The sequence below is a fragment of the Salmo trutta genome, chromosome 4 (assembly GCF_901001165.1).
Source record: "Salmo trutta chromosome 4, fSalTru1.1, whole genome shotgun sequence".
Lineage (NCBI taxonomy): Eukaryota > Metazoa > Chordata > Actinopteri > Salmoniformes > Salmonidae > Salmo > Salmo trutta.
The window spans coordinates 14,440,456-14,455,163 of record NC_042960.1 but is presented as its reverse complement, the minus strand read 5'-3'; the positions used below and the strand labels follow the sequence as shown (position 1 = coordinate 14,455,163).

Sequence of the window (14,708 nt, the reverse complement as noted above, 5' to 3'; positions counted from 1 at the left end):
CAATAACTACTGTGAAGCAGCTTTCATTTGCAAAGACAGACAGACAGACGATGCGTGTCACATTAACTAGATTGTTGGACAAAATAATACAATTCAAATGAAAAATGGTGGAGTCATTTTGTACCTTGTCAGTCGCTCCCTTTAGACTAGTGATGTCTGGACTACGGAGTCCTTCACTCATTAGATGAACCATGTGCAGGTGGTTGTGACCGGAGGTCGCTTCAGAAATAAATTGCCCACAAAATATTCAAAGTATGAGCACGGATTGGAGCAGGCGACCAAAATCTAACAACGCAGATCATAAAACGACCCCATCACTTACAGCGTGATTCTGCAACAGAAAGCAAAGACAGTCGACTACCATTTGAAATGAATTTTATGCAAACGAAATCAATTTCTTGATTCTGGATTAATACAATAATTCATCCATCTTCACCAAGGGCACAAAACAGCACATTTGTTTTACAGATTGTTTACAGATCTAAAACGAGTCAAGTACAGATGCAAAAGTGATCACATTATGGAAAAAATATATTTATTGTGCACATGCAGATCCTTCTACACATTACATGATCTTAGAAACGGTCAATACAAAATGGAAGTTAACATGCTAGACAGTTGATAATATAGCATAACAGCTACGACCAGCTTCTGAGCACTGCAATGTTTCTCTGTACAAATGTGTTGATGTATTTATGCCCTCTTGTGGATTCTTTGTGTATGGCAGGTGCTGAGATGATTTCAGGTCAGCCTCCATGCTTCAGCTTCAAGACATGTGTCTTGAGGTATCAGTCATTTGAATCTCAGTTTACATGTCAGGTGTATCATCAGTGGTCCAGAAGAAAAAAAAAGAACTCACCCTGTGAGCCTCTGGGATACGGTTTAAAGGACACTAGGCTACATCTTCTCATAGGTCAGTTCATGTCCACAGGTGTTACAGACCTTCCTGTAGAGATCCTCCTCCTCATCCACTAGCTCCTCAGGGCCGTACTCGTGCTGGTGAGCACTGGTGTCCTTTGTCCACACGCTGCTCCTCACCGCGCGGCGGAGCTCTGGTCACAACAGAGAAAAAGAACAATCCAATTAATGATCAGTAACAGGTGTGTAGGAATTATTCAATAAAGACAAAAGAAAAACCTGCACACCCGTTTGCCAGTTTCACTTGTGTTTTTGTGTTTACAGCCTTCTGATACATAAGCGCAATAAAGCCCCCCCCAAAAAAGGGCAAGCACAGTAGCTTTTTCGTTTGAAGTCAATAATGAAGAAATAAAACAATAACCTGCTTTCTATAATCCACTGGAGGTGCTAGTGTTTTCTCTATGTTACTGTATATCTCTGAGTTTTGTAACGAGAAAAGGTGACTAATGGGGAAATTTAAGATCACTAAAGTTCATATTCAGTTTAGAGTGATTCATACAATGTTTAGCATGTAAATATCTTTTCCCTTTAAGACACATTATTTCCATTGTTCTATTTGTGACCCTCAAGGTGCAGGTTGATGGTCACTAGACTTGATAGTGAATGTTATGGATTATTGTCATATCTGTTGATGGTGGTTGACACCAGACTGGATGTACAAGGACACTGATTATTCACTGTTGTATTGTATTGATGATGTTCTGTGACTACAAGACTCTCAGGCTGGTGTTTCCAGAACATTTGGTGCTGTCTGATTAGGATATAAAGGACCTGTCTCCAAGAGGCCAGTTAGACATTTTCTCCGCTTCTGTGCTGGATGATGTCTCCCTGTTGCAACTAGATTTTTAAACATTAACTTTACCAACAATTGCTAATCTGAGAATTCCTATTACAGTGACTTATTTATTGAGATGGCACTGTGTCTGAGTGAGGATCAGAAAACAGTGTTACTGACCTTTAACCTTTTTGTTGAAGCGCTTCTGCTTCTGCACCTCCCTGTTCTCCTCTCTGGCCTCCTTGGCCTCCTCCAGGGCCTCCTCGGAGCCCCACACCTCTAAGGAGCGCTTCTCCACCTGGAAACACAGCACAACATCATGTTTACTGACCTAACCTAAATACAGCTGGGTCAAGCAACATAAAAAGTTTAGAAAAGTTTGATAAGCAGACGCCTCACAAGTCCTCAACTGGCAGCTTCATTAAATAGTACCCGCAAAACACCGGTCTCAACGTCAACAGTGAAGAGGCGACTCCGGGACGCTGGCCTTCTAGGCAGTTTCTCAAACTAGACACTAATGTACTTGTCCTCTTGCCCAGTTGTGCACCAGGGCCTCCCACTCCTCTTTCTATTCTGGTTAGAGCCAGTTTGTGCTGTTCTGTGAAGGGAGTAGTACACAGCGTTGTACGAGATCTTCAGTTTCTTGGCAATTTCTTGCATGTAATAGCTTTCATTTCTCAGAACAAGAATAAACTGACGAGTTTCAGAAGAAAGTTCTTTGTTTCTGGCCATTTTGAGCCAGTAATCGAACCCACAAATGCTGATGCTCCAGATACTCAACTAGTCTAAAGATGGCCAGTTTTATTGCTTCTTTAATCAGAACAGCAGTTTGCAGCTGTGCTAACATAATTGCAAAAGGGTTTTCTTATGATCAATTAGCCTTTTAAAATGATACACTTGGATTAACTAACACAACATGCCATTGGAACACAGGAGTGATTGTTGCTGATAATGGGCCTCTGTAGATATTCCATTTAAAACAAAATCAGCTGTTTCCAGCTACAATAGTCATTTACAACATTAACAATGTCTACACTGTATTTCTGATCAATTTGATGCTATTTTAATGGACAAAAGAAATAAAAAAGCTTTTCTTTCAAAAACAAAGACATTTCTAAGTGACCCCAAACTTTTGAACGATAGTGTATTTACCATTAAATAGGCATTCATCATTAAGAAATGCATGCAACATTTTGAAACTGAACACAGTTCTTATAGACAAGCCCAGGTAGAGGTAAACAAACAATAGTAGGGGAAAACTGGTACAGTGGCAGTCAGTTGAGGACAAGGTGAGGGAAAGCTAGCCTGGCATTCAAACTGATTGAAACAATATTGGTGAGAGCAGCGTGTTCAATCTGGTTTTACCAGGCTAAGGGAAAGCAGCCGGTTAGAACCAGCGATGGTTGGTATCGGTTAGCTCGTCCTACCTGCAGCTTGAGGTAGAGTTTCATGTCTCCCCAGTGAGGGTTGTGTGGGTTCTTCCTCAGGACAAACCTCAGCACTGGCTCCCTCTTGTCCAGGTCACAGTCCTTCAGTAGGTAGAGCTGCTTAGCCTCCGTACGGGATATCAGCTTGTGTTTCACCTCGTTGTCTCTGATGGGGGGGGGGGACATTAACAGAGGGAAGACAAGATAGAATACCTCTTCAGATGCATTTTGGCATCCTCTTACCATTGAAGCACAATGCAATACAACGGAAGTTAAAGCACTGTATGTAATACTGCAGTGCAGGTAGCCTAGTGGTTAGAGCGTTGGACTAGTAACCGAAAGGTTGCTGGATCGAATCCCTGAGCTGACAAGGTAAAAATCTGTTGTTCTGCCCCTGAACAAGGCAGTTAACCCACTGTTCCCCGGTAGGCCGTCATCAAATAAGAATTTGTTCTTAACTGACTTGCCTAGTTAAATAAAAAATGTTTTTATGGTGAATGTGGTTATAGTAAACCTGTTATAGTGATCAACTTGTCCTGCGCATACAGTACCAAAAGTTTAGACACACCTACTCATTCAAGGGTTTCTTTATTTTTACTATTTTCTACATTGTACAATAATAGCAAAGACATCAAAACTATGAAATAACACATATGGAATCATGTAGTAACCAAAAAAAAGTGTTAAACAAATCTAAATATATTTATATTTGAGATTCTTCAAAGTAGCCACCCTTTGCCTTGATGACAGCTTTGCACACTCTTGGCATTCGCTCAACCAGCTTCATGAGGTAGTCACCTGGAATGCGTTACAATTAACAGGTGTGCCTTGTTCAAAGTTACATTTGTGGAATTTCTTTCCTTCTTAATGCGTTTGAGCCAACCAGTTGTGTTGTGACAAGGTATGGGTGGTATACAAAAGATAACTATATTTTGTAAAAGACCAAGTCCATATTATGGCAAGAACAGCTCAAATAAGCAAAGAGAAATGACAGTCCATCATTACTTTAAGACATAAAAGTCAGTCAGTCCGGAACATTTCAAGAATTTTGAAATTTTCTTCAAGCGCTATGATGAAACTGGCTCTCATGAGGACCACCACAGGAAAGGAAGACCCAGAGTTACCTCTGCTGCAGAGGATAAGTTCATTAGAGTTTGCTTCACAAAGTTCAAGTAACAGACACATCTCAACGTTAACTGTTCAGAGGAGACGGCGTGAATAAGGCCTTCATGGTCGAATTGATGCAAAGAAACCACTAATAAAGGACACCAATAAGATAAGAAGAAGAGACTTGCTTGGACCAAGAAACACGAGTAACGGACATTAGACGGGTGGCAATCTGTCCTTTGGTATGATGAGTCCAAATTTGAGATTTTTGGTTCCAAACGCTGTGTCTTTGTGAGACGCAGAGTAGGTGAACGGATGATCTCCGCATGTGTGGTTCCCACCGTGAAGCATGGAGGTGGTGTGATGGTGCTTTGCTGGTGACACTGTCAATGATGTATTTAGAATTCAAGGCACACTTAACCAGCATGGCTACCACACCATTCTGCAGTGATACGCCATCCCATCTGGTTTGCGCTTAGTGGAACTATCATTTGGTTTTCAACAGGACAATGACCCAACACACCTCTAGGCTAAGGGCTATTTGACCAAGAAGGAGAGTGATGTGGTGCTGCATCAGATGATCTGGCCTCCACAATCACCTGACCTCAACCCAATTGAGATGGCTTGGGATGAGTTGGACCGCAGAGTGAAGGAAAAGCAGCCAACAAGTGCTCAGCATATGTGGGAACTTCTTCAAGACTGTTGGAAAAGCATTCCTGATGAAGCTGGTTGAGAGAATGCTAAGTGTGCAAAGCTGTCATCAAGGCAAAGGGTGGCTACTTTGAAGAATCTCAAATATATTTTGATTTGTTTAACTTTTTTGGTTACTTACTACATGATTCCATGTGTTATTGCATAGTTTATGTCTTCACGATTATTGTACAATGTAGAAAATAAAGAAAAACCCTTGAATGAGTAGGTGTGTCCAAACTTTTGACTGGTACTGTATGTGAACACTATTATGAGAAGCACACTGTACAATAATATATATATTATAACAATATCGTTATTTGTGTTGGTTGTCATTGACACAAGAAGACTTTTACCTGCAGTTGTCACAGACTGCCAGATCGAAGCCGCTGCTGAGGTAGGAATCCATAAACGGCTTGTCACAGTCATCACACAGCAGATAGTCTGTCTCTATCACCGGGGCTAGGAAGACAGTCAGAGAGAGCAGTAGAACTCAACACTAGCCAGAATGCCAGTTAGTTTTCAAGAGCGCAGAGACTACTTATGGAATTGTGATGCCAAGCAGACTGGCACCCAGGCTCAACAATACAATACTACTACTACTACTACACTTAAATTATTACATTTGAGTCATTTCAGCGCACACACACACACATGTATCCAGAATCATAATCAATGCAGAGAGAGAGTGCTAGGAAGAGAGGTCAGCCTAGGAAGAGAGGACAGCCAAGGTGTCTTGTCAGTAAAACAAGTATCTACTAGTCATTCAGATAGTGGTTTGTTGGTTGTCACTGTGCCATAAATAATGTATTATGGACATAATTTATAATCTGTAATACCTGATTGAAAGAAAGTGACTCCACTCAGCAACTGGCATGTGGTATTACATGAATCCACAAGAGGGCGCACATGAACAAACAATGCATCTTCCTTTGTTACACCAAACATACAGAGGAGATGAGATTACGTCTGAAGTTTACGTCATGCAACAAATATGAATACTTCCCCCCTGACATTTTTGATTGACTATAAATGCACATACCTGGTTGAAGCACCACTTCCTTTGTCCTTTGCTCCTCCTGTCCCTCCTCTTCTTCATCAATGAAGAACCCACCTCCAGAGTCGACTATCTTAGCGACTTTAGCCGAGGTTCCACCCCCTTCTCCTGCCGATGGTCTGCTGGCAAGTCGGGCTTGCCTCAGCATCAGAGCCCGCTGTCTGTTTCGTTCGATCTTGGCTCGCATCGCGGGGGACAGATCGCAGTTCTTGGCTTTGGACTCCGAAGGAGAAGAAGCATTATCCTTCACCGGCGTGGGAGGCTCCAACAGATCCATCGCAAAAAAGCATGCACTAACTAACTTAGCTGTAGGCTAAACTCTCCAGCGTCTTGGAAATTGCAATTAAGTAAAGTTGTTTACCAGCAAGACAGCTGGCAGAGCTCTAAGAGGGGTACAATTGTTTGTGTTTCTAGTTTTAACCCGTGGACACCGCGGTGTGTTCGAGTTACCGGCGGCTGCCATTTGTCGGTCGCACAACCAACTTCCGGGTTGTTATAATGTCAAAATAAAAGTGCTGTTATGAAACTGATGCAGCTTCTCTATGTGACCGCGAGGTGTCGCCGAAGAGCGGACATATACCATCCCCACCCAGCACTAATAGGTATTCACAGCTTTATCCTGTTCCTTCCTGTCCATGTCCTTCATTGCTGGTCCATATCCTGAAAGACCCAGTGGCAATGTGCCATATCTGATGTAATTGGCTTGCTGTAGCAATATCTCTGCTTGGTAAAGAGCTAAACATATGGCTCTGACTCTACCTGCAGTGGCTGTTGTCTTGTTCATTATAAATGTTCATTCTCTGTTTTTAATTAACTTGTATTATGACCCACCCTGTTCTCTTTCCTTCCAAAGAATCAGGTAGTCCACACATTTTTTTTATTTTACTTGGCAAGTCAGTTAAGAACAAATCCTTATTTTCAATGATGGCCTAGGAACAGTGGGTTAACTGCCTTGTTCAGGGGCAGATTAACAGATTTGTACCTTGTCAGCTCGGGGATTTGATCTTGCATCCTTTCGGTAACTAGTCCAATGCTTTAACCACTTGGCTACCTGCCGCCCCATAGATAGGCTAATCTGGTAATGGTTCCCACCTAGCAACATAGGGTCATTCTCACAGTAACCAAAGTAGGGGTCACGACCCCACTGGGGGAACTGCAGTGGGGAGGCCCAAAAAACAATACATATATTGATTTTTTAAAGGAACAAAACATTAAGAGTACAGATTATTGGATGAGACAATATACAAACGTTTCTGAGAAATATCATTTTAAAAATGACATTTTATTGAGTAAATGTATTTAATTTAGATAAGAGATGAAAATGTAATGAATTGAAGGTTATTTGTTGATGTAAAAACCTAAATTGACTGATTTTAGGTTGTGTCATGTGATTTGGGGTGGAATGGGGTCCCCAAAAATTCGGGCGGAAAAAATAGGGTCCCCGTTAAAAAAGTTTGAATAACCACTGCAGTAACCCATTAAGGGTGTCCATACACAATGCTTAGCATCTATTTAAAGCAGTGCAGCACAGGAGCTTTAGTCATTACCGATCTTAATCTCATTTTCACAGAGTTGCATTAATCTATTGCTCTTTTCAGGGTATCACGGCGAGCGCTGCCAATATACTAGAATATGGACTATATTCCCCCGTATATTAGAAGTATAACACTGTCTTTTATGGGATCACGAATAGAAGACAGTTCAATTCAGTGTTAAATGGAGACTTACTGTGGGCTATATCGGTATTCCATGTGCTTGTGGTCCCAATGTCAATAATATCATTGCTTCATGCAGTAACTTTGAACGCTTGGGATTGACAAATTGGCATTGACCTTATATGCCTATAAAAAATTATAAATATAATAAATATAATTTCACATTTAAAGGAAAATAAGAATCCTGTTTTTTACTACACCTCAGTTTGAGCATTATAAGAGTTCTACCTTAAATGACATTAAATGACAATTTAGCCCGTTATGTAATATATTTAGCCTGCCTTGGTTCGTCTTAATATAGCCGTGATGGCCGGTTTCATAGGCCTAACCAAGGTCAGCTTCAAAGTTATGGACAAAGTAACCTAACCTGTAAAGCAGTTTAGCTGTATACTAGTAACACAGGTGGCTGGTGGCACATTAATTGGGGAGGACGGGCTCATAATACTGTCTGGAATGGAATGAATGGTATCAAGCACATAGTTTCCATGTGTTTGATACCATTCCATTCACTCCATTCAAGACTGTATTATGAGCCGTCCTCCCCTCACCAGCCTCCTGTAACTAGTGCCCTTCTCTACTACACTTCTATCCTATACTTCTACTATACAGTACCTTCTTATACTTATAAAAGTCATGAGCATATTATTTTATCTCGGCACGGTAATAGACAAGAGCAAGAGCAACATTAGATATGGTAAAAGATAATACAAAGAAAAAAACAACTGTTTAAAAACACAAAATTGTACCATCATCTTTGAAATGCATGAGAAAGGCCATAATGTATTATTCCAGCCCAGGTGCAATTTAGATTTTGGCCACTAGATGGCAGCAGCGTATGTGCAAAGTTTTAGACTGATCCAATGAACCGTTGCATTTCTGTTCAAAATGTTGTATCAAGACTGCCCAAATGTGCCTCATTTGATTATTAATAACTTTTCAAGTTCAAAACTGTGCACTCTCCTCAAACAATAGCATGGTATTCTTTCACTGTAATAGCTACTGTAAATTGGACAGTGCAGTTAGATTAACAAGAATTTAAGCTTTCTGCCAATGTCAGATATGTCTATGTCCTGGGAAATGTTCTTGTTACTTACAACCTCATGCTAATCGCATTAGCCTACGTTAGCTCAACCGTCCCGTGGGGGACCCACCGATCCTATGGAGCAGGTTTGAAAACCATGTAATGTATTAATTCTGTAAAGATTTCTGTGTCAAAAGGCTCACGCTTCCTGTACTGAAATCCATATGCAGGCAATTGTACCGCCAACAGGTTCACAGCCAAAGAACAGGCACACAGCAGAACAAACATGTATGTCCCGTCTTCTTTACCTCATTCTACCTTTCTAACAGGTGATGGCTAACTGCTGCCTCACGGCCTGCCTATGTAAGGGGCCATGGGGGGAGGGGGGACAAGAGAGAGACCTGAAGAGAGCCAGTACAGGTCAGATAAGTTGAGCTCACCTTCAGCAGAGAGGCAGCAGAGCATTACAGCACTAATGGCTCACGTGTTTAGCCTGACCTCACCACCACCAGCTTTAGTCTCCAGAAGAAGAAGAAGAAGAAGAAGAAGCTGTTGGAAGGATTCTAATACAACCCCCCCTCCTGCCCTCTGTCCATCCCTGAGTCTGCTTACCTACAGCGCCATATGACACTGAGCCTCCGAAAGGACAGGTCTTTGACAGACGCCCAATTCTACACATGGACTGGTACTGTAGGTCTATAGCGAACACAGTGTGGCTTTTAAGTCTTGGTGACATTGTATTTTAAACCAGATATTATTTTATTTTCCTTTATAAAAATAAAAAAGCATCTCAATGAGTCTAAAGTCCACTGACGTTACCACAGAAAACATAATAAACATTTCCTTTACCGAAAGCTATGTCTTTGAAAATGTGCAACAATTGTAGTACATTTACATTTTGGTCGTTTAGCAGACGCTCCATCCAAAGCGACTTACAGTCAGTGCTTTCAATTAAAGGTAGATAAAGCAATCAGGAGATAGGCTCCTGCTCTTTGGGCCGTTCTGGCTCAGACAAGGCTTACTTACTTAAAGGGATACTTCGGGATTTTGGCAATGAGGCCCTTTATCTACTTCCCCAGAGTCAAATGAACTCGTGGATACCATTTGTATGTATATGCGTGCAGTTTGAAGGAAGTTACTAACTAGCGTTAGTGCAATGACTGGAGGATTACACTTCTAGTCATTGCGCTATAATTTTCCAGTCATTGCGCTAATGCTAGTTAGCATTGGCTCATGAAACTACCTCTAACATCAGTCATACTGGACACAAAGACATACAAATGGTATCCACGAGTTCATCTGACTCTGGGTATTCAGACCCTTTACTCAGTACTTTGTTGAAGCACCTTTGGCAGTGATTACAGCCTCAAGTCTTCTTGGGTATGATGCTAGAAGCTTGGCACACCTTTGTTTGGGGATTTTATCCCATTTTTCTCTGCAGATCCTCTCAAGCTCTGTCAGGTTGGATGGGGAGCATCACTGCAAAGCTATTTTCTGGTCTCTCTAGAGATGTTTGATCGGGTTCAAGTCCAGGCACTGGCTGGGCCACTCAAGGACATTCAGAGACTTGTCCCGAAGCCACTCCTGCGTTGTCTTGGCTGTGTGCTTTATGGTCGTTGTCCTATTGGAAGGTTGGCCCTGTGCTGGCCAACTGTGCTGGCCAACTGTAAATGTTGTTATTGTGAAGTGGAAACGTCTAGGAGCAACAATGGCTCAGCTGCGAAGTGGTAGGCCACAAAAGCTTACAGAACGGGACCGCCGAGTGCTGAAGCGCACGCTCACTACCAATTCCAAAATGCCTCTGGAAGCAACGTCAGGAGCTTCATGAAATGGTTTTCCATGGCCGAGCATCCGCACACAAGCCTAAGATCACCATGCGCAATGCCAAGCCTCGGCTGGAGTAGTATAAAGCTCGCTGCCATTGGACTCTGGAGCAGTGGAAACGCGTTCTCTGGAGTGATGAATCACGCTTTACCAATCTGAGTTTGGTGGATGCCAGGAGAACGCTACCTGCCCCAATGCATAGTGCTAACTGTAAAGTTTGGTGGAGGAGGAATAACAGTCTGGGGCTGTTTTTCATGGTTCGGGCTAGGCCCCTTAGTTCCAGTGAAGGGAAATCTTAACTCTACAGCATACAATGACATTCTGGACAGTTCTGTGCTTCCAACTTTGTGGCAACAATTTGGGGAAGGCTCCTTCCTGTTTCAGCATGACCACGCCCCTGTGCACAAAGTGAGGTCCATACAGAAATGGTTTGTCGAGATCGGTGTGGAAGAACTTGACTGGCCTGCACAGAGCCCTGACCTCAACCCCATTGAACACCTTTGGGAGGAACTGTAACGCAGATTTGTGAGCCAGGCCTAATCGCCCAACATCAGTGCTCACTAATGCTCTTGTGGCTGAATGGAAGCAAGTCCCCGTCGCAATGTTCCAACATCTAGTGGAAAGCCTTCCCAGAAGAGTGGAGGCGGTTATAGTAGCAAAAGGGGGACCAACTCCATATTAATGACCATGATTTTGGAATGAGATGTTCGACAAGCAGGTGTCCACATACTGGTCATTTAGTGTATGTGTATCAACCTACTGGTAGAGCTCTTTTGGTTATTACACTATACAAACTGTCTTATGTAACCATACCAAACATAACATATGATACTAATTTGAGAGCCATAGATTTACATTGACTATGTTACGTCTAGTCTTTGAGGCCAGGCTACAATACGATGGCCTGGTAGGATGAGGCCTATCAACAGGGTTGGGTTCTGGTCTTTCTAGCAACATGATCTCACATTTTCACCTCAAGTCAAATAAAGACAGAAGAGGTTGATTCCTGTCACGTGGCCGGGTAGGCAGGTACACAAGGCAGAGGGGGAGGAGTCACCTCACCACAGGATTGACTGTTAGTGTCTGTAAGCTCCACCCCTTCGGTGCTAAGGAAATCTTAGAGCAGATTTACATTAGCTATTCACAGTCTACAGTTGGAGCCTATAGGAACTTGTCACTCAGGATTTGCTTTACTGGCAAATTCCTCACCACCTACCTTTTTTCTTCTTTACAGCATCCAACAGGAGACTGCAAGTGTGGTAAATTATTATTTTTATTTCAGTTATGCATTGTTTTGTGAGGATTTATTTTTGTTCTGCAGATATTGTTCCGTTTGATATTGCATTGGTTTGGATGGTGGTTTGCGAGATGAACTAGGTGGTTAGTTGATTGGCTTTGGTCTGTGTCATGCAATTATGCAACAGAATAGGGCTCATTGTTGATCTAAGGATATATTTGCTGTTTACATTGTTTTACATTCGTTTTGAGTCTTGTCGTTGGGGGAAATTGCCAGTAAAAAAAATGTGAACTGTAAGCTTGGAGGTTTTAAATTAGCCTAATTGGTTTAACAATTCTAAGCAGCTATCACCTATCACCTCACCTAACACACGACTTCTGCTTTTAGATATCTGCTCTGTCACAACCACACTAATAGATGCATGTTTTAAAGATATCGGAAAGATTTTCAAGACACTTCCCCAAGGTTTTGATAATCATAATAGCCTAGGCTAAGCTTGGTTAAGCAAAGCTTGATGGGTACTGACACAGGTACATGGAGAAATCAAACCGTAATCAAGTCAACCGAATGTATTTGAGATAATTTGCTTCATGCAAAGTATTCATATTTCAAAATCAATATCTATTATGTTTCATTAAGCAATGATTTTGATTTATGTGAGAATGCCATTCAGCTGAGATTTGATTTTCAGCAGCACAGGCTTTTTAAAATCAGCGCGTTTACATGTATTAGAGATAGCTGGGTAGGATTAATCTGTAAGGTAACGCAGCTGCATTTCATTTATGGTTACATACAAACACACCAACTAGAGTATATACATTAGATTGGACAGAAAATAGTGATCTAACGCAGTGTTTCTCAAGCCCTGGTCCATGAGCGGCACCGGTCCTTGGGATAGTGCTGAATAATCCCTGAAACCAATTTAGCCCGTGGTAACTTGCCAATTTTGATTAAAGCGGAATTCAAAGAAAGAAGGACTAGGCCTATAGCTTACTGGTCCTTGGTAGGCGTAGGGCACAGGGCTTGTACACTGAGTGTACAAAACATTAAGAACACCTTCCTAATATTGCATTTTATCCCCACTCCCCTTTGGCCCTCAGAACTGACTAAATCCGTCGGGCATGGACTCTACAAGGTGTCGAAAGCGTTCCACAGGGATGCTGGCCCATGTTGACTCCAATTCTTCCCACAGCTGTGTCAAGTTGGCTGGATGTCCTTTGGGCGGTGGACCATTCTTGATACACACAGGAAACTGTTGAGCGTTTTAGTTACACCTACTACCATAATACCTCTCAATACCTCTCAATTGTCTCAACGCTTTAAAATACTTCTTTAACCTGTCTCCAACTCTTCATCTACACTGATTGAAGTGGATTTAACAAGTGACATCAATAAGGGATCATAGATTTCACCTGGTCAATCTGTCATGGAAAGAGCAGGTGTTCATAATGTTTTGTACACTCAGTGTATATAAATCTAGACCTAGGCCTATAACTTAGTCTAAACTAAGGTTCACATTGCGCCGGTTGATATCTCTATAGATGTGAGTGATGATTTACCTTTTAATAATCCTCTCTCTTCCCCGTTTGTGTTTTCCAGACACTAATATGAGGAAACCATTATATGCCCCAGACCCTGGAGAACATCAGGGGCCCGTCGGTTGTTGTGTTTAGAGGACTATGCTCTCCTCGACACTGTAAGGCAAGCGCTCGTGCTAAAACCAGCCAGAGCCAGAGCAGCCTCACAGCCAGCCTGAGCCTCAGCCTCCACCTATGCAACAGCGATGGAACTGATGCTCCCAGGTGCTGACATGGGGTCCCAGAAGGACTCCTTCCCCCTGAACAGAAGGCATCACTACCTCCACGTCCGGAGAAAACTGAGGCCCATAAGGATTGTAGCTTTCGTCCTCAGCATCGTGACCCTCAGCACAGTCTTCTCATTGGGTGCCTTCCAGTGGACTACTTCTTCTACTGGGCTTGATGGAAACGGAGGTGATCTACTTTCCTCCTCCCCCGCTGCTATGTCCGGGGGAGACCTACCGCAGTCGGCCCCCCGCAGAACTCTGCTCACCACCAAGCACCAAGGAGGCCACAACGTCTCTATGATGGAGGACATGCCCGTGGCCATGAAGTCTTCCGTGGATGAGATGAGCCCGGGGGACTACCCAACGGATCTCTTCAACCTGGAGGAGAGAAGGCAGGGGGCCGTCTGTCTGCACATGTTTGGGATGTTGTACATGTTCATCGCCTTAGCCATTGTGTGCGACGAGTTCTTTGTCCCGGCCCTGACTGTGATCACGGAGAAGCTACAGATCTCGGACGACGTTGCCGGGGCAACCTTCATGGCGGCCGGGGGTTCTGCCCCGGAACTCTTCACCTCCGTCATCGGGGTGTTCATCTCCCACAGCAACGTGGGCATAGGAACCATTGTGGGTTCGGCCGTGTTCAACATCCTGTTTGTCATCGGGATGTGCGCGTTGTTCTCCAAGGAGATTCTCCAGTTGACCTGGTGGCCCCTCTTTAGAGACGTCTCCTTCTACATCATTGGTCTGTTGATGCTCATCCTGTTCTTTTTGGATAACCAGATCTTTCTGTGGGAAAGTATCGCCTTGCTGATGTGCTACTTGAGTTATGTGACATTTATGAAGTTCAATGCAGATGTAGAGACCTTCATAAAGAGTAAATTGGGCCAGAATCAAGTGGATGAGGTGGAGGCCGCTCCTAAGGTGAGTTTTGCCGCCACCTTTTCCTCCCCAGATGTATTCTTGACTCACGTTCCTTTTGCTTTTGGCAGGAGGCTGCTCGCGTGCAGCGTAAGGGAAGGGTATTTAGAAGTCGTCCTGCGGGCCAGGTAGACGGACAGACAGACGCCAAAAACCTCTGCCTTCCCAGGGATTAACACTGGGTTTAGCTCCATGTCACCTGTGCATGGCCACAC

At 43.1% G+C, this 14,708-nt stretch overlaps 2 protein-coding genes across 2 annotated transcripts in view; one reads left to right on the top strand and one right to left on the bottom strand.

The window, feature by feature from the left end:
- Positions 1-358: 358 nt before the first annotated feature.
- LOC115191853 (DNA repair protein complementing XP-A cells homolog) lies at positions 359-6,475 on the bottom strand. The gene is made up of 5 exons (XM_029749824.1): positions 5,960-6,475; positions 5,274-5,379; positions 3,121-3,286; positions 1,874-1,991; positions 359-1,052 (listed from the first exon to the last, which is right to left on the bottom strand). Exons 1-5 carry the CDS (start codon positions 6,249-6,251, stop codon positions 898-900), a joined length of 837 nt encoding a protein of 278 aa, XP_029605684.1. The 5' UTR covers positions 6,252-6,475; the 3' UTR covers positions 359-897.
- Positions 6,476-11,701: 5,226 nt separating this feature from the next.
- LOC115191852 (sodium/potassium/calcium exchanger 2) overlaps positions 11,702-14,708 on the top strand; it is a 21,456-nt gene continuing 18,449 nt past the window's right edge. Inside the window, exons 1-2 of the mRNA XM_029749822.1 lie at positions 11,702-11,793; positions 13,371-14,496. Coding sequence (XP_029605682.1) covers positions 13,555-14,496 — 942 coding nt within the window. The 5' untranslated portion in view covers positions 11,702-11,793; positions 13,371-13,554. The remainder of the gene's footprint in view (positions 11,794-13,370; positions 14,497-14,708) is intronic.

Bases quoted from the DNA above. Each gene is read 5' to 3' on its own strand.
- LOC115191853 (XM_029749824.1), bottom strand. From the start codon at position 6,251: ATGGATCTGTTGGAGCCTCCCACGCCGGTGAAGGATAATGCTTCTTCT. The intron at 5,380-5,959 runs GTATGTGCATTT...CTGTCTTCCTAG, and splicing joins GGAAGTGGTGCTTCAACCAG to CCCCGGTGATAGAGACAGAC. The intron at 1,992-3,120 runs GTAGGACGAGCT...CTGTGTTTCCAG, and splicing joins AACTCTACCTCAAGCTGCAG to GTGGAGAAGCGCTCCTTAGA.